Source organism: Brachionichthys hirsutus, unplaced genomic scaffold (assembly GCF_040956055.1).
Source record: "Brachionichthys hirsutus isolate HB-005 unplaced genomic scaffold, CSIRO-AGI_Bhir_v1 contig_205, whole genome shotgun sequence".
Lineage (NCBI taxonomy): Eukaryota > Metazoa > Chordata > Actinopteri > Lophiiformes > Brachionichthyidae > Brachionichthys > Brachionichthys hirsutus.
This window is the reverse complement of record NW_027180498.1, coordinates 1-20506: the sequence shown is the minus strand read 5'-3', so window position 1 is coordinate 20506 and position 20506 is coordinate 1. Positions and strand designations below refer to the sequence as shown.

At 41.5% G+C, this 20506-nt stretch overlaps 2 protein-coding genes across 2 annotated transcripts; both read left to right on the top strand.

Annotated features, from left to right (window-relative positions):
* Positions 1-2258: 2258 nt before the first annotated feature.
* LOC137915605 (cell surface A33 antigen-like) lies at positions 2259-7599 on the top strand. The gene is made up of 7 exons (XM_068758801.1): positions 2259-2382; positions 2981-3150; positions 3325-3541; positions 4357-4521; positions 4951-5067; positions 5163-5289; positions 6107-7599. The coding sequence occupies exons 1-7, from the start codon at positions 2343-2345 to the stop codon at positions 6537-6539; spliced, it is 1269 nt and encodes a 422-aa protein (XP_068614902.1). The 5' UTR covers positions 2259-2342; the 3' UTR covers positions 6540-7599.
* A 1576-nt stretch (positions 7600-9175) lies between these two features.
* LOC137915602 (immunoglobulin-like domain-containing receptor 2) lies at positions 9176-19484 on the top strand (the record flags this gene model as incomplete). The annotated part of the gene is made up of 8 exons (XM_068758797.1): positions 9176-9221; positions 11138-11527; positions 13263-13382; positions 17114-17260; positions 17355-17522; positions 17861-17989; positions 18373-18685; positions 18773-19484. Coding segments are annotated over exons 1-8 (2025 nt in total), but the record flags the coding sequence as incomplete, so codon positions are not given.
* Positions 19485-20506: the final 1022 nt, after the last annotated feature.

Genomic DNA, 20506 nt, shown 5'->3' with positions numbered 1-20506 from the left:
ACAATGATCGATCGTTTTTGTGTGTGTGTGTGTTTGATCACCTTGTACAAAAGCTATTTTCGGATTCATACATGTACACAAGCTACACAGATGTGATGTGGTTTAAATTTGAGTCCTGTATTACAATTCACCCTGATGGGGGAACAATGGCAATGAATGTTTAATGACAAGCTGTTAAACAGTTGACAGATGCCGTCCACATCAAAATATTTTAAGGATAAAAATCTACTGCCAAATAAAATGTTTGTCTTCAATATGAATAAAGTTGCTCCAGATGAAGTACAATAATTTTGTAAATATTACTGCCACAAGAAGAAAATCTAAATTTGATTAAACTGCATTTGATCTGCTCGAGGTTTCTGCCTGTGAAAAGACGTTTTTTCCTCACCACTGTCACCAAGCTTGTTCATGGTAGAACTGTTAGTTCACTCTTGAAAAAAGTTGTGATGGTTCAAATGTTGGCATTTCATTTTATCAAACTGTAAATGTAAAAAAGGTATCTTTAATACAAAGTCAAAACAAGATGAATCATCTCTATTTTCTGTTTGGATTTACACATTTATATTTCTCTTTCATGTTGGGTAACAAATACAATCTAGACAACAATAATAAAATGACTGCTATAATGTTATTTTCCCAATTCTTGAAGAATCAGTGTATTTTGGACTAAACTGTTTCCATCATCACAGATTAAATACCAGTATGATAAATCATGTGTATTTAAATATCAACGAAAAAAAGACACTTAAAAAACTGCAAACAATAATCGCCATTGGGAAAGTGTTGACACATTTCAGAAAGAGTTCCATTGTTACACAAACTGTAAAACCAGATTAATTAGTGATGTTTCTTTACACCAAAGGAAGAGACAGCGGAACACACGTCACACAAGGCATGTGAACTACCTCTGGACACTATCAGTGCAGCATCACACAAGCCTTTGGTGCTAAATATATTTTCCCATATAAAATGGTGCCTGGCAAAAATCTTGAATACAACAGGAAACTGTTCAGATCTACAGAAAAAAATAATTCTATAGTGTGTAAACACCACTAAATGCCTTAAAATTTGAAAGGATTTTTGGAGGCGGCTTATCTTCTATAAGTAGAAAAATCTTATATTTTCCTGATCTGCATCATCATCAGAATATAATCCCTTCTAGGATATATATGCAAATCTGTTTTTGTGTAATTCTCTTAACCAAACCACTCTTAGAGCCGCTCTTCCTGTTCTTTGAATCACTTGAACTTCTGCAAACAAAAATGCACTCATATGTTGCTATATGTTTTAATTTAGAGTTGGAGCTGCAACTGCATCATTTCTAAGACATATGCATTGTAAAAAAAATAATAATAACATTTTCATTTATACTGTGTGCCATCTTAATTTACTCTGTGCCAGTGACCTGATATTTACACGTGAACAAACGTCAGAAGTGTTCTCTTTATTAAGACACCAAAAATATTCAAATTGAACTCGTATACTTGCAAAGATATTATCTGTTCATTTTATTTATGTCAATTTATTTATGTTATTTTTGAGCAGAGGCCTAGAAAGGAGACTGGGGCTTTATTTTTATATAGTTAAGATATTATATTATAATAAGAAAATATAAAGCTCCCAAGTATTGACAGTACTTTCTGGCATTTCAATAAAAGTAAGGCACTTCCTGTGACTCGTGGTGGAAGCGATAGAAGGTGCTTTCATTACTCAGGAGTCAGGAACACATTCTGTGTTTTCCTTCAACTGCAGGCAAAGCGATACGTTTTTGTTTTGTTTGTGCGCGCGCGTGTGTGCGTTTGTGTGTGTGTGTGTGTGTGTTGCGGGGGGGTTGCGCGCGCGCCTCCAGGTGATAAATCCTTGTCAGACCTGTTTAACAGGAAAGGTTCGTCTGTTCCAACAGTGTTTCACGACACCGCCCAAACACTGCTCGGATTTATCAACCGTTCATCTCTCTCTCTCTCTCTCTCTCTCTCTCGCACGCACGCACACACACGCATTAATTAATAGTTTAAAAAAATATTGTAATTTTTTCCTTGGCTTTTTTTTTGTCACCACGAACTTTATGTAGGCGAAAGAGCAAATGTAAAGTACGGGCCATGTAAATAAGAGGATGAGGGGACAAGCCGAAACACGCCAGGTGAGAACATCAAGAATGTTAACGCAACTGCGGAAGCGGCGCTGATTGGTGGGGACTGGTGTCTGTCAGTCATCCCAGGTGCGGCGGCCACGCCCATAGGTGCATCCCGACCAAAGGACCGCCATCAGGCAGGCGCTGGTTCAGCGTTTCATAATTCAGACGGAAACAGGCCTTTGCAGAACAATCAATTCCAGCCTCTGCTATGGAGTTCAGGATTTCCACTTTGATTCTGCTCAGTCTCGGTGAGTCCTGCTGCTTCTCTACGTTTCCTTGCTTGGAGCTGCCACACCTGTTGGCGCAACTTGAGACGGGGGCCAAAGAACCTCGCTGTCTGGGTGACGCTATTTGTCTTTAGGTAGAGCATTTTCCTCTAAACGTAGGATAAGCAGGACAAAGCAGCTGCTTAAGAATTATTTTTAAAGTGATAAACTAAACTTGAGTTTAAATTCACCATGATTTTTCCGTTTGACTATCGCTGAATCTATTTTCATTAGACGAGCTTTAATTTAAGTCTTAGAATATCTTAATTTATTTAAAAAAGAAAAAAAATATATATATATTTGCTATTGCATTACAAAACTCTTGTTTTTCAATCATTGATTGATTAATTTGTTCAAACCGTGGTGTTGTTTTCTGTCCTGTGGGTGAGTGTATGCTGGTTGGAGGGTGTGGTTAAACTTGTTGAAATCTTTGCTACGAAATCAAATTACACATTTTACACGCAGTCTATAATACCAACCGATTGACGCCCTGAGCATTGTGACTACAGTATAAGTGTTTTCCAAATGATAAGCCTTTACAGCCAAATTCTACTCGGTTTTTTCTTTAAATCTCTTACAGCATTGTCAGGAGTTGCTGCCCTTACAGTGAAAATAAGCGATGACGGACTGTTTGAGGCTGCCAGGGGTGACAACATCACACTGCCCTGCACCTTCACATCAACAATACCAAGTCCCAAGTTGGTTATTGTTGCCTGGTCTGTGGAGGCGGCAAGCGCAGATGTCGAAGATGTCAGACTTCTGCTATTTGTTAATGTGTTAATTTATTGTATTTTTGATTCTGTATAACTGTCTTACAATAATCTGCATAGACTGCATTAATTATGAATACGAACAATGAGATGTTGACAGACCGTCCGTGGCTTCCTCTTTCAATGTTCCTCTGACGCTTGTGCTCTTTAACAGCTCCGGATCCTGACTTATTTTTCCAATGATGGAGCTCTTGACATCAAATCTCAGTATGAGGGTCGCGTGTCCCTGGAAGTAAATGTTGCAACAGGAAAGGCCAACTTGAAACTGTCCTCCATAACACTTGAGGACAACAAGGTGTTCGTGTGTCGTGTTACGATCCGTGGCGATGATGAGGGAACGCCGGTTGCCTCGGCACGCTTGGTAGTTCTAGGTAAGGATTTGTTTGCTTTCAAACTCATATTCTCCTTTTGAAAGTATCAGGAGGTGGTCAAAGAATCAAGGAGGGCCTCTTGCACGGTTCCATCCAGCACACCAACAGACATTATGCAGAAGGTATTTGACATAAAAAAAATTCAAAAACGGTGCACATTTTCTTTTTCAAAAAAGATGTAGATTTCACCATTGGCTTGATAGCTTTTAGCAAGTACACACATCATTGAATATAGCATATTTGAAAATGTGCCTGATTAAGCAGAGGGAGATTTGTCTGCTCAGCCAACAATGGTATATAGCGCTGGACTGATTACATGAACATCCAGTTGGAAATTACAGAAGGGCAGACATGAAGCTGGGAAAAGGGAAACACGGACCGGGCAAAATTCCTGATGGATTTTGGCTTGACTGAGTCGTTAATGGTCAGGATGTATTAGCTTTCTGCTACATGCATGTCAACAATTGTATGTTCAGAAAATGCTCCTTCATATGTTCACACAATCTAATGTGGGGAGTCATAAGTTAGGCAGATTTTTTTTTTTTAAATGATCCTCATACACACCGATCCACAAACAACTGAAACACTGTAGTATTCATGCTCGGGCAGTGATTCACAGGCAAACATTCAACCGCCACAGAATAAGGTCACAGTAGCAGCGCGGCAAATATGCATCGGAGGACCATTAATAAGCTTAAAGGTCTCCAGCCCCCACAAAAAGAGGAACAGTCTGCCATTATCTTCTTGTTGTTGCTCAGTCTGGAGTATGCTGGATCCGTAATGGGCAGGCACAAACATTTTGACTTGTTTTCTAGTTGCTCCGTCCGTACCCGTCTGTAAGATCCAGGGAAAGGCACAGTACGGCCAGAACATCAATCTGACATGCAAGTCTGATGAAGGCTCACCTCCACCTGCTTATACGTGGGTAGAACGCGATGTCAAGAACTTGCCTCGTGCTCCAAGTCCCAGAACAACAGACAGTAAGTACAGATGACATTATTACATAGAAGTGTACCTTCTGCAAAAGACCTATTGTCATGATAATAATCACTTCACTTTCTGCCTCAAGATGTCAGTTGTCTTAATATTCATAAAATGACTAGTTTCTAAGTTATTTTTTTCTAGCTCTAGCCAGCTTTAGATAGTTTAGATAATTTCTTTAAGTTTTAAGCAGCCTGATTGGTCAAACTTGGATCGAATTGATCTACCACAGCAAACGGCAGTGGTTTCACAGGACCAGCAGTGTTCATGGTGCTAAACAGAGCTGACTATCAAACATATGAAGAATATATAGTAATCTGAAAAAGCAAATACTGCAATTTATTTGAATTGCATCAAAATAGAAGGAAATTTAAGCACGATTAAAAACAATGAATGTGTATGTGTCTTTCTGCTTACCTGTATTTCAGAAAATGGCGTCCTTTCACTGTTCAATATCTCCAGAGATACTTCAGGATTCTACATCTGTACCTCATCGAACAAGATCCGCTCAGCTTCCTGCAACCTCACCCTCGCAGTCATGCCACGTGAGCTAACTTTTAGTTAACAATATGAAAGTTCTCCTGTTTTCTCATTAAATGTAAACTTACAATATATATCAATTTCATCTTCCTTCCTTCAGCCTCCGTTAACATTGGGAGCACTGCAGGAATCATTGCTGGAGTTGTCGCTGCCTTAGTCGTACTTGTTATTGTCATTTATTGTTGCTGCTGCCGGAAGAAGAAGCAACAGGAGGAATACGCCATGGGGTAAAAAGTTTTTACTTCAAGAAAGACGTGTCAATCTATTCACACACCGAATGAGAAACAAAGTCCTTTTAAAATGATTAAGAGCGGGCAGTCTGTCGTAACAGTGCCTTTAAGTTCATAGACAAAGACATCGACAGTATTCCATCCACCATGGCTCAGACTATATGGCAAACAAAAAAACTGCTCTTTTTATGGCAGGTTTTTACTTGCAAGGTGAAAGAGTTCTTCATAACCTTAAAAAAAAGTGACGTTGTTTTTTTGTAAAGCAGTTGAAAATGGAAGCTCATTAGAGAACAGCTCTTCATTAATATTATCAAAGATGTTGAAAGTTAGATATTTTATGTACATCTCAACTTCTCAGAATGCATGCAAAGCAACTTCAGTGGGAAACAAAACATCAGAAGGTATCTCAAAAGCTTCTCTACATGACATTACATCTTCATGTATTGAAATGGATCACTTGGGCACCCGCAAAAGAAAAAAAAAAATTGACAAAGAGGCAGCTAGTCAACGTTGTACATGAGCATTTACAGTGTAATTAGTTTATTCTGCACAGCCATAATTGCTCCTGAAATGTGAGTGTTATAGAGCCAAGCCAAGAACAATTAATGTCATTGCATCATACTTACAAGATTACCGTTAATATCATGACTCTCTTAGTTAGAACTATTTAAGCAAGACCTCAATATTCCCAGAACAATAACAGAGCTGAAGTGGTTTTGCAGCATGGTAAAAAGTTTTGTTCACTGAAAATGCTCTAAAAGGAAACCAATGAAGTGAAAATTAATTCAAAAGATTTTTTTGTGTTGCATTTCAGAGTTCGGGAGGAAGAGTACCATGACAAAGAGCCGGCTCGAAATGGTGACAGTCGCCAGGTTGAGGGCCAAGAGGACAGGGAAAATCCTGACGACTCCAGCGTGAGGAACACGTCTGACCGCTATGAGGATCGGAGTGAGCGCGATTACGACCGCCGCAGGGATCACGATGATCGGCGCAGCGATCACGATGACCACCACAGGGAGGATCGTCCACGCAGCGACTATGATGACCCTCATCGCGACTACGATGACCGCCGCAGTGACTACTCTGCTCACCGTGACCGATACGATGATCGCTATGATGGAAACGACGACGACCGCCGAGACCGTCGTCACGATGACCGCTACGATGAGCCCTATGATGACCGCCGTGAGCGAGACAGGCCACGTGCGCCAGCCAGTAATCCTCCAAGAAGTGACGATGACTACTAAGACATCCAACCTGCATCGATTCTCATCTTGCATAGCCTGTTTTCACTCCTAGGAGTTTAGTCCTTCATTTTTTTTAAATGCAGATCTGGCATTATCAGGGAATATTCAAACCTTACAACAAAATATGTCAAGCAACGCCTGAAATGGTCTCAGAAACAACTAACCATCGGCCAGTAGAGCGTCCGCCGCAGGTTTCATGTGACAAATGTTATGGATCAGTCACAGTTTGGTTAATTTTAGGGACAAAAACTACTTGGTCATGTTTAGAAAAACATTGTGGTTTGAATTCACTTAAATGCGGTAATTTATTAGTCATTAGTCAAGTTGCGCTACGAGCATAATGTAAGTTAAGAGAACTCCAATGTTTTAGTATCAAAATGGCAGTCACCTAGGTCGTATGTCCAGAGGGGGAAATTAGTGCAGGATAAAGTGTTGTGAAAGTTTTCTTTGTACTTTTTTTTTAATTTTAAGTCAATACTGAAAGGCCTTGTGTGTACGTGTGCATGCGCTTTTCTTCTGTTGTTGGTAGCTGGTGGTAGTTTTTAGGGAGTTACATCCACACTAAATGGGCCTTCTAGAATTGTTTTGATGACTTTATTTAGATGCTGTTTTAGACATGCACATTGAACCAGTCATGTCCTGTTTAATGAGCGCTTGTGTGTTTCTTTTAATTTGCTTTGCACCGTACACTATATAAGAAAACTAGTACAACTGTTATGATTGATAAAGTGCAGCTTTTTTTTTTTTTGCGCTTTTAAAATCTTGAATCAGAATTTAGATTTTAATACATGGCCATGATGTTCCCAAATATATTTAGATAGTGTATATAAAGATTTCTCTGAAATGCATTGAAACAGAACAATTTGCATATTATGTTTCAGAAATGGTAGTATTGTAGTTATTCAAATGAATTTATCTCAATTATGTTATTGAAGTGTCGTGAAATACAATGCAAATAATAAAGTTGATATAAGGAAATTGTTTAGTGTCTACATGATCAAATGATCATGATGCGTACAAAATATTATGGGCTTGACACCATGAACCTATAGTGGAGCATGAAGAGGTTTCATTGTGTAGTTTGGAAAATATCAGCATACAGTATGATGGGAGGGGTAGGTGTGTCCTCGACAAGGCAGTCCTGCTGGATAAGTCAGTACATGTCAGGTGAGAACATCTAGGATTTTATTGATTCTGCATGATCTGTTGAGATTTCTGTGCCATCTTAGAGGGAACGCCACAGAGGCAGCAAGGATTATGTTGAGACAATGAAAGCAAAGTTATGGATGGTAGGGTTTCTACCTTGACTCTGCTGTGTCTGGGTGAGTGTTGTAAATTGTTCTTTATTTCCTTAAGTGCAATACTTGTGTTGTGGCGCACATTCAGAATAGCGTCAATGCAGCTATATTTCATGAAAAATGGTTTCAGCAAATAATTATCAGAAAAATGGGAAGCTTTTTATTCAAATCATCAAAACAAAGGGGCTTTTGACTCAACCAGCTTCCCTTTGCACAAACACAATAGAATGGTTTTGGTTTTGGTTTTGTTAAAAAGTCATATGACACCAATCAAGCTTAACGCTCCAGGAAGCAGTTTGAACATACACAATGCACCTTCCTCCTTTCTCTTGCCGATTTTATGTCACTTCACAAAGACTTTCCGAGCAAACTCAAGTTGGAACAAGTGCAGAAGAACTTAGTTGCCCTGAGACATGACTTGCTTCATGTGGTCTGCTCATAAAGGTACAACATTATGTAATAGGAGTATAATTTTATCACAGGTATACATAGACATCAGCAATGTGTTGGGTTTATTAATGGATATAAGTTAACACCTTCTTTCATTGTGAACAGTATTTAGTACAGTATTTTTTTCTGTATTCATTTTGTTTCTTTTTATTGTTATTGTGAAACAATTAGGTTCAATTCATTTTTATATATATATTAATATGCTATATTAAAATAAATTTAATAAGAATAATAAAATGATTTCAGTCTCGTGTGCAGATTTATGTTTTTTTAACACTAGATGGCAACATTACAACTGATACGATCACATGAAAGGTCTATGTGCTGTAAAGATTAAAATAGGTTATAGCCAATTAATTATGTTATTAATATCCCTAAATATTTTTTTTAACATTTGGAGGCTTCACACACTGTCTGTGAGTGAAGCCTCCCCGCTCCCATCTATTGTTTTTTAACAAATCCAATATCCAATAGTAAAAGATTCTAATAATAAATAGTCCAATATCGGCTCTTCACTTGTTATAAATTTCAATAATTTTCACCAGTCTCCATTGACATTCTATTAAACGTATTAATTGTGAAATGCTCAATAAAATGAATGCTAATAATATATTCAAACAGCAGTGTAATAAATAAAAACCTAATCTTTCAAACCCCAGACTAAAATATTCGCGTTATGCGTACTGTATTTTTTAAGCTCTTACCGGAAGTATGTACTTTTATTTTGTAAAGGAGAGGATGCTGGTCTCACCGCTGAAGCTCCCGGTCCCGTTATTTGTCCGATGCTCCGTGGCGGAGGGAGAACATTGTCCGAGGATGAAAAGAAAACGAAAAGTAGACAATCCTCAAACGAAAACTTTGGTAAAATTCAAGTTCAATATTTGGAAAATGTTCTCGGTGCTGAAGTGCTGGGTTTCCATCGTTCTTTTGACAGGTAAGTGAAGCTAAATAGAAAACTGTAGAGTGGAGTAACAGGTTGGAGTTAAGCTAATGTAGAATACATCCCAAATCTGCACTGGCTTGTTGGTGATCCAGCATTTACAGACAAATTAAGTGTTTGATTCCTACTTTTTCTTCACATTAGCAAATATATTTTGCAAATCGGGACTGACTGACTCTGCTCCCGAATGTTAACATGCTTTCTCTCATACCAAAGCAGCGTTAGTATCATAATCACACCTAATTACAGGTTTATGGTCTCTTGTTCGGTACGATAGCAGTGGATTTATTTCGTCCTCCGTGATTAATACTACTAGACTTCGTGTTTTCGAATTGTAATCCAAAAAGATATCTAAAAGGAACATTTTAAACCAAAAAAAACACTGTTCTTGTATGATTTTATTTTTGTGAACAGTTACAAATAGATTGGCTTTGCAATCAGCCTATATATTTTTTATTTGTAAAGAATTTTAGGATTTATTTTTTCTGCACTCGTGAAATCGGAAAAATAGATAAAGTAAAAGACATAAATCTGACAAGCACGGTCTCCTTTGTCCAGTATCCATCCCTTCTTTTTCTTTCTCCTGTTTTCATTTTCTCCCGTGGAGGTAGCTTCTTTGGAAAACTAATAAAGACTGTCCATGATCACTCCCCAGCCGATGATCCCAGGAAGACCAATCTCCTCTGTTTTTGGTTTTGGTTTTTTTTGCTAATGTTCTCCCTGGGCGATTTATAAATCAGTTTAATTCCTCTTTTATTTTATTCACACTTTCTTTCCAAAACCCCACTTGCCTCAAAATGCAGAATCAGTATTTAATACTAAAAGAGGTGCACATACAAAAGTAAAATACTAACAAGTGGACAGTTCTGAGGATTTCATTTCAGTTTACATACTCTATGTTAGGTTGAATATATATTTGGTGGAATTTTCACAGCACAAGGAAAATAGAACAATTTCAACAGGCCTGGTCTGGATTAGGTGAGGTGCCCTCCCCTCCCATCTCTCACCTCATCGCTGCTCACTGGTCCAGTTCTGTTATACCGCCGACTGCTTTGCCTGAGAAACACACACACACACACACACACACACACACACGCAGCAGCATGCACAGATGTTTCTGGGTGTGTTGCTGTAGGTCTGTTTTTCTCACACGTTCCTTTCTCTAGTATGTGTTACTCCTGCATTGTGGAGCTCTGGCTCCTGGGCAGCATGTGACCCAGAGTCCCGCGGCGTCAGAAGCTCCAAAGCAATTTGAGGTCAACTCAAGACACAGTCAGATTTCACTGAGCAGAAGTAACTCGACAAAGGTTTGTTTTTTGTCTCTGGACAGAAGGAACATTGATTCATTACAATCCACATTCCATAAAAAAAGAAAATGACAACATTGAAGTATTTCTGGCTGTAGTTCATTCGATCATGCCTCTAGTTTTCTTACTCTACAGTTCAGCAGTGTACAGAAGTCATGTGATTTGTGAGTGGCTATTTTCACCATGAGCGATCAAGAACAGGTGTCTCTTTGAAAATCAACAGCATTTGAATCGCTCGCCTGTTTGTTGCTAATCCTTGAGTCCTCCGTCACACGTTCAGAGTAACTGCCTGTTTTTATTACCAGATCTGTGGGCTTGAAACTATGAGCATCATGTTGAAAACACAACACGGCACAACACGTCGCCATTTAAAGCACACTGGGTTGGTCACTGGCAGTTCCTGTTGGCAAGGACGCCAGAGAGTTTTCTCATTTCAGCACATTTTTGAAGAATTTTAGAAGAATCTAAAAATATTTACGTTGTTTCATGCTTGGATTTGTCTCATTTCATTCTGTTTATTTTTTTAATCCAGATGTTTTTTAACATTTATTTCTGCTTTCCATTTGACTTATTCTTCCTCATTTTCTCCTTGTCCCCTCACAGATGTTTTCCCATCCCGCTGCTCGGGGGTTCATGTCTTCGTGAGGGACGAAAAGCGGTACGCTGCACTGTTCCAGTCAGTGGTCCTGCCGTGTCAGTACAACAGCGTGTCCACCCAGACCCCTGTGGTCCAGTGGGTTTATAAATCGTACTGTCGTGACCGCACACGAGATTCGTTCAGTCTTTCTGACAGCCTGAGTGGGAGCCTGGGAGGAGGAGGGATGATGGCTGGAACTGGAGTCGCTGGTGGAGGAGGATACGAGACAGGGATGGCATCAAGTTACCTCGACTGCGCTGACAGCAGCCGGACGGTTCGGACTGTGGCCTCCATCTCTGGTTCCTCAGTCACGCTGTCAGAATACTACAAGAACAGAGACATCTCCATCATCAGCAGTAAGTAGTCTGTACCACTGCGCCAGTTTCGCTGATGCTGAAAATCATCTCGAGTCTTAACTTTACAAATCACACACCAGATGTGTTCCCAGCAAAACATTTCTTTTTGTATTATCGGCCGGGGTAAAGTTCAGCTAACTCAATTTAGCTCCCCTATGGTTACCGTAATAGTTGGCAGGTTTTGCTGGCCGTCTATTGAAAATGCTATATATTGTGAAAAACTATAGACATGAAAAGGAACACGTCTCAGCGCAGCACAGAGGCTCCCAACCCCAAACGATTATTGCCAAACGAAGGAATATCTGATGATGTTTGGCATCTAAGAATATATTTACCCTGCAACCGGAAAAAAGGGGAAGTTAGTTGTCACACAGTGTTTTAGCTGATATTCCAAATGAATGTAAATTAAATATGCGTAAAAGCAGTAGCGTGATAAAATAATGCACCAGAACACAACAGGTGCCTCCAGGAATTCACGTTCACCCTCGGTTCTAAACACCCTTACATGTTTACCACCATGTCATTTAAGGATCACCTAAGGGACACTTTGTGTGTGTGTAGGTGTGTGTGTGTGTGTGTTTGTGGTTGTTGAAGACAGAAAGGTAGCTTTGTCTGCTGGCCTCAGATTTACGGAGCTCTAACTCTGGCTGAATCGTCCTTCTCTTCACCAACAAGGAACAAGGAACAAAGACAAAAGAAACCGTTTTCATGCTGTCCTTTCATTCATCCTGACCCTCCGTCCTTCCCTCTGATGTCCTTCAAAGTTCTGATTCTATTTTGACTCTCTAGCTCTCTCTCTACATCCCACCGTCCACAAACTCAGTTCTCTATGTCTTTGATTTCACTTTATCTTTTATCTTTTTCTGTCCCGCTCTACTTCCTGTCCTTAAACAAGTCAGAACGGGAATGTTGCAAATGGACAAAATTGTGAAAGTACTAACTGTGTTGCCTTTGGATATGCCCAGTTATCCACGTAATCCTATTCAGAGTCACACAGAAGCTGGGGTTTGTCCCTACGTGCACTGAGCGGGGGGGGGGGGGGGGTTCTGTTGGTCACACTTCTACAGAGAACCAGTAGGATATAAATGTATTTCAAGATAGCTTTAATGAAAAGAAACTAGACAGTACTGGAATGCTGCAGGTGCTACTTTGTCAAAAAGAGACCGGTCACAGCGGTGCAGCACAGTCAGCCCGTCTCTCATTTCCCTTCCTTGGCTGACAGGAAAAGGAAGTAAATTATACAACCCATTTCCTGCCTACTGTTTTTACATTTCTGACCCCTGTACAACAGAATCAACAGCCCGGATGTGTTGGATTCTCAGTTTTCAGGGCCTTTCAGGTACATGAAATGACATGTTGTGAGAAACTGGGTTCTATTATTAGAAAAACACAAAAACGGACTAATGTTTCATAACTTTACTCATCATCCTGATCTATTTCGAATGGTCTCTGTAAGAACAACAATAACAACAACAAAAACTAGTGATTTGAATATATTACTATATATATATTATTATAATATATTAAAATAAACAGTAGCACAATAGATCAAGCAAGCCTTCTTGCCAGAATGCTAACTTCCTTCTGACAGGGAAGGTCTTTATCCAGACTGGTTTGATGTGATACGAGTGAAGTTTTAACGGCTCGTTTTTGGCTTCTGAAAATAACATGAAGAATCAACCGACAAGTTCACAAAAGAAGACATCTCAGTTTCTTTCTTTTTTTTCTACTGCAGAGGCGGACCTGCGCATAGGAGAGGTCCAGTGGGGAGACAGTGGAGTTTACATCTGTAAAGTGGTTATATCTGATGATCTGGAGGGACAGAACGAGGCCTCTGTGGAGCTGCTGGTTCTTGGTAAGCTGCTATTACAACTCCGTCACATTCACACCTTCCTGTTAGTACCTCACTAGTGCATCGTAGTAAATTCAGTAATGTGCTTCCAGTTTTGTTGCAAGCTTCCGACGGCCCTTGCACCGTCAGACAGACTTTATATTATTGAGTCTTTCATGCTGTATCCCAGGACCTTATTTTGTACACTATTGGAATTGTTGGGTAAAGTCGCTTTCAAACCAGAGCTCTTTGGTCCGCTTTAAACGGAGCAGAGTTCGTTTCCTCGGATAGTCCGCTGCGTTTGGGCAGGTGTGAAAGCTCATCCGAACTTTGGTGCAGACCAAACAAGCAAACTCTGGTCCGCCTGAAAATGTTGGTCTCGGTTTGCTTGCAAGAGAACCCTGGTTCGGTTTGTATGCAGTGTGAAATTTCACTGGACCAAATACAGGACCAAATGTATGTAGTAACGCTATACGCAGAGCATCGAGGGTAAAGGAAGTACAGCGCGCATTCCAAACCAAAACAAACATGGGAGAGGGAGGGGTTTCCGCTACTACTTTGTCCAATCAACGAGCGCCTCTTACAACCATGTGATGCTGCTCAGAAAGTTTGGTTCGCTTTTGAAATTAGGGTGTGAAAGCAGAAACGAAACAAGTGATGTTGCGACTTTCAGCTCCCCAATCGAACCGGAGTTCGCTTGGTCAGGTGTGAAAGCGACTTCGGCACTGAGGTGAGCCAGACCGGTCCTTTATGTCTGATTAATTGCACATCATTTACTGAAGCATGAATTACCGCAGGTTTCTGTCAGCTTCTCTTTCTTAACAAGGCCGTAGTATTAGCTGATGTATTCATCACCAAGAGCACTTTACAGGCTCAGTAACGACCTGGCAGTCCAGCCTGATCGGTAACCATGACAACTACTGTACATTCAGTCCCACGGTATGTTCCTGTAGATCAGATCGGTTGTCTTTGACTTTCACATCACTGTCCCGATGAAGCCAGAGTGTGCGTGTGTGTGTGTGTGTGTGTGTGTGTCCCATGTTGCTAAAGTGTATGCGACACCTTTACAGTGTCAGGGTCCGCGTCAGTTTTCACTTACAAATGTTACCATGGCATGGACTGAGAGACTATGCTGGTCTGGGCACTATAATTCTTTCACTGATGCTGAACTTTTGTTTTTCTGGCACTGAGACTTATGTGTATGCACACAACACACACACACACACACAGTAAGTTTGTTTCAGTTTACAAAGAGTTTTGTGCATTCTGTGCTGCTTCATGCTATCTGAGGTCTTTTTGGTATCTAGAGTTCATACTGAAACATACTGTTATATGAGAGACTCATGAGAGTAGAGTTAAAGAGTTCTAACATTTTGTATTTCCCGGTCTTTGTGTAGCTATCAAAGCATGTGAGGCACTTGATGTGTTTCCATAACAACAGTTGGGGCCACTGCAAATGGCTCAGGGGTCCATTGTCTTTTGAGCAAGTGGCTTCGGAAGAAGACTGAAATGATTTAATGATGTGGAGGGAGCACAGCAGAGCACGGTTACAAAACATGGAGGGTGGCGCCATGTGAGACACTTGACTAAAGACCACAACTCTCCTCACTGGCCAGATAATGAAGGGACAAACACAAATGTATAGTTTCACAAAAATGCTTCTCTTGAGTCTCCCTTGGGCTCTGGACATGAATTTGTTGAATCACTCCCGCCTTCCATTTTTACAGCTCCGCACATAACATTACTCACAGCTTCTGCCTGTTTGTCAAGAGGAATGACGCCTGTTCCAGTCTGTCATGTTACCAGACAGAAACCGCTCAGACTCCTATCAGAAATCAAATGATCAATCTTCTGACCACTGGTGTTCTCTGGAGGTTTTCTGGAAGAAGACCAGGACATACTCTGGTGGCGGACAACACTTCTGTCTATCTGCTTTCTCTGAATCTCTCTGCTTTTCTCTTCTCTCTCCATGCAATCATTCAAGTTTATATCAAACTCCTCTCCTCTCCTCTCCACTCCTCTATTTCTCTTCCTCTTCCTCTTCGTCTTCCTCTTCCTCCAGGTTTCTCAGGGGTGGCTGAAGATCTCCTACCAGACTTTGATTTGAAGATTATGCCAGGTAGGGGTGTACTGTATTTCCCCCTGGCCTGGTCCCTTCCTTCATACTAACCCTACTTAGGGTACTGCTCTAACATGGGGTGTCGGAGCCGTAATGAACGGTGGTGATAAGGCTGTGAAGTATTCACTGTAATTATAAGAAATTTAGAAAAGGAAATGTAAAAGATGTCTGGTTTCTGATATTTGAGTCTTGGTCTGATAAACTCTGAAAACAAAATGTTAATGTTTCCCCACCATGTTTGATGGTTTCTATACAAACTGCAGATGTTGCCTGTCCGCATCCATTAAGATAGTTTTCATGTTGTTGGGTTCAATTCTGTTTTTGACCCAGCCCACATTCTTTGGGTAATGAGCTGCCCATTGCTCACGCTGAGATGAGCGCTGGTGGAAAGCAGCTGTTATCATCATTACGGCTATTTATGGTTGTGGGCAGCATGTCATCCCGGAGGATTTGGACACTACCTGTTAAAAATGCAGTGATTAACTGAGGGGAGGTTTGTTGAGGTTACATCAAATTCCTATGGCACATACTCAATAATCTTATAGGTTGTGGGAAGTGCTGAATCTGGAAATAGTTTCCAAAACAACAAGGCGTGATTCACCCAGACGGAATGGTTACTGCGCGTTCATCTCTCTCGTTAGTGCTACATCAGTTTGTGTTAGATTAGACTCCCCTGACATGTCTAAATGTGCTGTGCTATCTCCACTCCTTAATCACAGTCAGTGTGTGTGTGTGTGTGGGGGGGGGGGGGGGGGGGTCATAATGATTGTGAATAAGATTACAAGCTAATATGTTGTCACAGACAAATCCTGACTATCTGAAAGAGTGGCATAAACAGTCTTTTTGCTTCCTGTAGCATAAACAAGTTTCATGTTTGTGTATATATATGTGTGTGTGTCTCTGTGCGTGTGTGTGTGTGTGCGCGTGTGTGTGTCCTTGATATTACATTGTTATAGATTTCCTTCTCCACCCTCTTCTTCCCTTTGATTTTTTTTACCCTATAAGCAGATTCATGTTTAAATGTTATGCGTTTCAGCACCCTGATACTCAACATTAAATGTAACGTTTTTTTTTGTTAAATCCCATTAATAAGGAAATTATTAATGTTAATAAAATTAAAACATTTAAACAATACAGCTTTCTCTACCTGACACCAGATATCTTTAGTTATATAGATATATATATTCTTATTGTGTTATATATGATTCCGACATACTGTTCTGACTGGCAGCAAGGATGACATATTGAAGGCCTTCAAGCATCTATTCAGGAAAAAATAAGGTGACGTGATTCCTTGATTTGGTTAAAATCATTGTTGGCTACAACTAGAACCTTCTTGCCAGTTTCTTAGCTAAAATGTGCTCCATGGTTACTGTTGAGTATTGCTATTATAGACTTAGGTTTGAGGATGTAAATGAACTGGGGGAGCGCCAGCTCCTCCTCTCTTTTGATGCCAAGTTGCATGAGAGGAATGTTGCAACTGCCTGTCTTCACTTTAGAAGGAAAATATTGAATAATGACAGCTGTCCAGTGATCAAATCAATGTATGTGTGTGTGTGTGTGCTACTTCTATGCACACACACACATGCATAGAAGTTGAAGTTTCTATGTGGGATTCTTTGTTGTGTCCTTCCAGAGTGGGTGTTTGTGGCAGCGGTGGCACTGGGCAGCGTCCTGTTTCTGCTGCTGGTTGGCGTTTGTTGGTGCCAGTGTTGTCCTCACTCCTGCTGCTGCTACGTGAGCTGCTGGTGCTGCCCGGACACATGCTGCTGTCCCCGACACCGTGAGTACACCGCGAGAGCTGACATTCAGAGTACACAGTATATGGTGATGGAGGTGTGGTCTAATAGAAAGTCTGGGTTGTGTTTCTTCTGCAGTGTATGAGGCAGGTAAGGGCATTAAGAGAGGCAGCTCCACTCCTCAAACACTTGCCTACCCTCCATACTTTGTCACTGGTGTTCCAACGATGGTCCCCATCACTCCTCCCTCTTTGGTGGACAAGATGTCTTCCGTCCTGCCTTCGGATGGCAGTCTACTCACAGCAGGTGAGGTGCTACTTTTAAATTAGCAAGCCAATCTGTATTTGCAGCATATCAGCATGCATCTTTTTTTAATCCAATTAAAACAATCTCCAAAATGTCAAATTTGGAAAAACTGGCTTTAAATCATACATTGGCTGTAATTGTGATAATAAACACGATATATGTCATTTGAAAATAATGTTTTTGTGTCAGGAGGTCTAGAACTGTCTTCAAAAAGTTAAGAGGAGTTCTGCAATTTTAGTAAGAAAATGTAGCGATAGGATGAAAACATGCAGAAGCATCAGCATGGTCTTCACACACACAAACACACTTATGCTGATGGGTCAAGTGTGTATCTGCAGTGTCCATGCATGCTGTAGGGGCTCCTTATCGTGTCCCTTCACCTCAGGACCAGGACTCTCTCAGGGTGCTACAGTATGTAGAGAAACAGCTGGCCCACTTCAACCCTTCCAGGTCCATCAGCCAGCAGTGTAAGCTTGATAAACCGACCTGTGGGTTTCCTTTCTGGAAATACTACCTGGATCTTTTGTTGCATGCAAGCAACAGGCAACGCATGCTACGCCACTTTTAATTACCGGCATGGTGCCTTTGAGGCTTTTTGCTCTCTCGATCTTGTCTTTTCCCGCTTTCTCTGCTCCAGCGTTGTGCACGTTTCCTGTAGATTTAAAGTATACTACAGAAGGTGTGCATGCCGATCCACCTGAAATGATTCAACAGTTCTCATTCTAAAATAATCAGATCTCGTGTCTGACTTCTTTCTGCAGTGTCTTGCAAGTTCAGTGGGACCTTCATTTGTTCCTTCCTTTGTCCAATAGTCTTTCGCTTGTCCATTCCTTCATTTTGACTCATCCAGCATGCAGCCGGTCGGAGCTGAGCTCGCTCCACGAGGGAGAAACCGGCTTTCGTCAAACATACAGAAACGTGCAGAAGAACGCGCTGCCTGCCATCCCCGACCACGACCGTCAACCCGAACTCCAGCGGCACCGTGACAGTCCCTCCTCACCGCAATGGTACCAGGATGACCCCCACACAGAGAGCCGACACCCCCTGAATGACTCCCTTCCTCTGCGACGGCACAGTGATGACCCTCCGTCCTCCTCACAGCCGCGTAGGTTTGGCCGAACTCAGCGGCAACAAGATCACAGCGTGGAGGGAAACCAAAACAGGTAATCATACTCACAAACAGAGAGAGAGAGTAAAGAATCAATACCCACGACTGTATTGATCTCTTGGCCTCGTATTGTATTTTACAGGTGGAATCCTCGTTCAGAGCATCTGCAGCGAAAGACGTTCCGCACCGCAGGACGAACCGGCTCACTGGATGAGTTGGAGGAGTTTGCTGCTTCGTACAAGCAGGGAGGAGGCAGAGGAGCAGAGAAGAGCGAAGAAGAATGGCGAGAGGATGAGATGGAGCTGTTGGAGTTGAGTCGATATCCTTCCTACCGAAACGGGCCCCCTCAGCATTATCACAATGATCACAATGAGGTGGCAAACGGCAACCGTGACGATCATCCCAGGCAGAACAAGAAAAGCAGACATTTCATAAGTCCCATTCATTCACCCAAAAAGAGGAGGGGCACATGGGACAGCGAGCACCCAGGGCCACCTCCAGACAGAGTCAGCCCACCGTCGACTTCTTCTCAAGAGAAGGACTATGACGGCACATTCCTGAGCAGCCTGCTCGATCGGAAGGCTAAGCTGCGAGGCGTCGGCAAAGAGAAGGGTGGAACCCGATGTGAAGAAGAATCGGACTCACCCTCTAAGGGCGGTTCCAAGAAGAGCAGCGGGGAATCGAGTCGCCACTGCAGCCACTCGTCCAGTAACAGGCCTGAAGTGGAATTGCTGCCTCCTTTCTCAGAGACGGAGCGAAGCAGGACCGACAGGCCATCTCCACGACCACTTCCAGCAAACACCCACTCCCAGCCAGGGTGCCGAGAGGAGCCCAGAGACAAGGCCCGCAAAGTGGTGAGGCACTTTTGATGTCCAGATTATTGTTGCATTAAAAACTGGTGATGATGTAAATGAACAGAACAGGGTCGTTGTGATGGTAGATATTGAAACAGTTATTTACAGGGGGGGTCGTCGTAACTGACTCCGTCGTAAATCGGCCCATGTTAAATTACTGTAAGTATATTATGCTGCGTCACGATACGGAAAACATCGGAGTAGAAAGAGACAATTTCCTCTCGGTAGACATCGTGGGTGAGACGGCAGAAACTGTCGCACACTCGATTCGCTCACTCGCTTTCCGGTATGTCGTAAAAACACCTCGTAATCAGACAGCAACAAAAAAGTGCGGTCGAACAGACGCGAGTTACGTAGGTCGTTAGTCAACGGCCCCCTGTATGTGTAGTGGATAAAAATATTTATGCTAGGCTACCGGCAAGGTATTTATCACTCATACTTCCCTTATATTATGGGAATGTATCAACGCTTTTGACTGGAGATGAATTTCTATGGTTCAAAAACCTTTTGAGGAACTCAGGAACTTGATTTGTAGAACCAGAGATGATATTTAACCCGACACCCGTTCCAGGGTTGTGTAACACTTAGTCATGTATTGAATTTGAAATTGCAGGATTGTTATGGGTTTTCAAATGTGTTGGAATCACAAGAGACATAAATACATAAACATAATTAAAGTCGAACAGGTATAAAGTAGACGTAAGCACATAAAGAACTTTGACCTTAGATAATCGCAGTAATAATAAACTTCATTTTCAGAGTACTGCAGACATAAATGTCCTGTGTTCTGTGGACATCCATGGAAATAGTCACAGCTCTGTATTGTTGTTGTACCTTTGACAGGTCAGGTTCAGATGCTCCCACAGGGACAACTAGGTAGAAGCCTCCGTTCTGCATCCATTTACTTTCTGTAACAGTCATAACCGGTTGACTCCTCCCTGACAAACCTGGGCCAAAAAGAAGTATTCAACTGCAAAGAAAAAACGTAAAACTAATCATCTATCAGTGTTTCTAATCATTTG

What these genes read in the sequence shown, in the direction of transcription:
- LOC137915605 (XM_068758801.1), top strand. Translation starts at nt 2,343, where the DNA reads ATGGAGTTCAGGATTTCCACTTTGATTCTGCTCAGTCTCG. An exon ending in TTTGATTCTGCTCAGTCTCG is followed by an intron (nt 2,383 to 2,980) that starts GTGAGTCCTGCT and finishes AATCTCTTACAG; the next exon opens with CATTGTCAGGAGTTGCTGCC. An exon ending in AAGTCCCAGAACAACAGACA is followed by an intron (nt 4,522 to 4,950) that starts GTAAGTACAGAT and finishes CCTGTATTTCAG; the next exon opens with AAAATGGCGTCCTTTCACTG.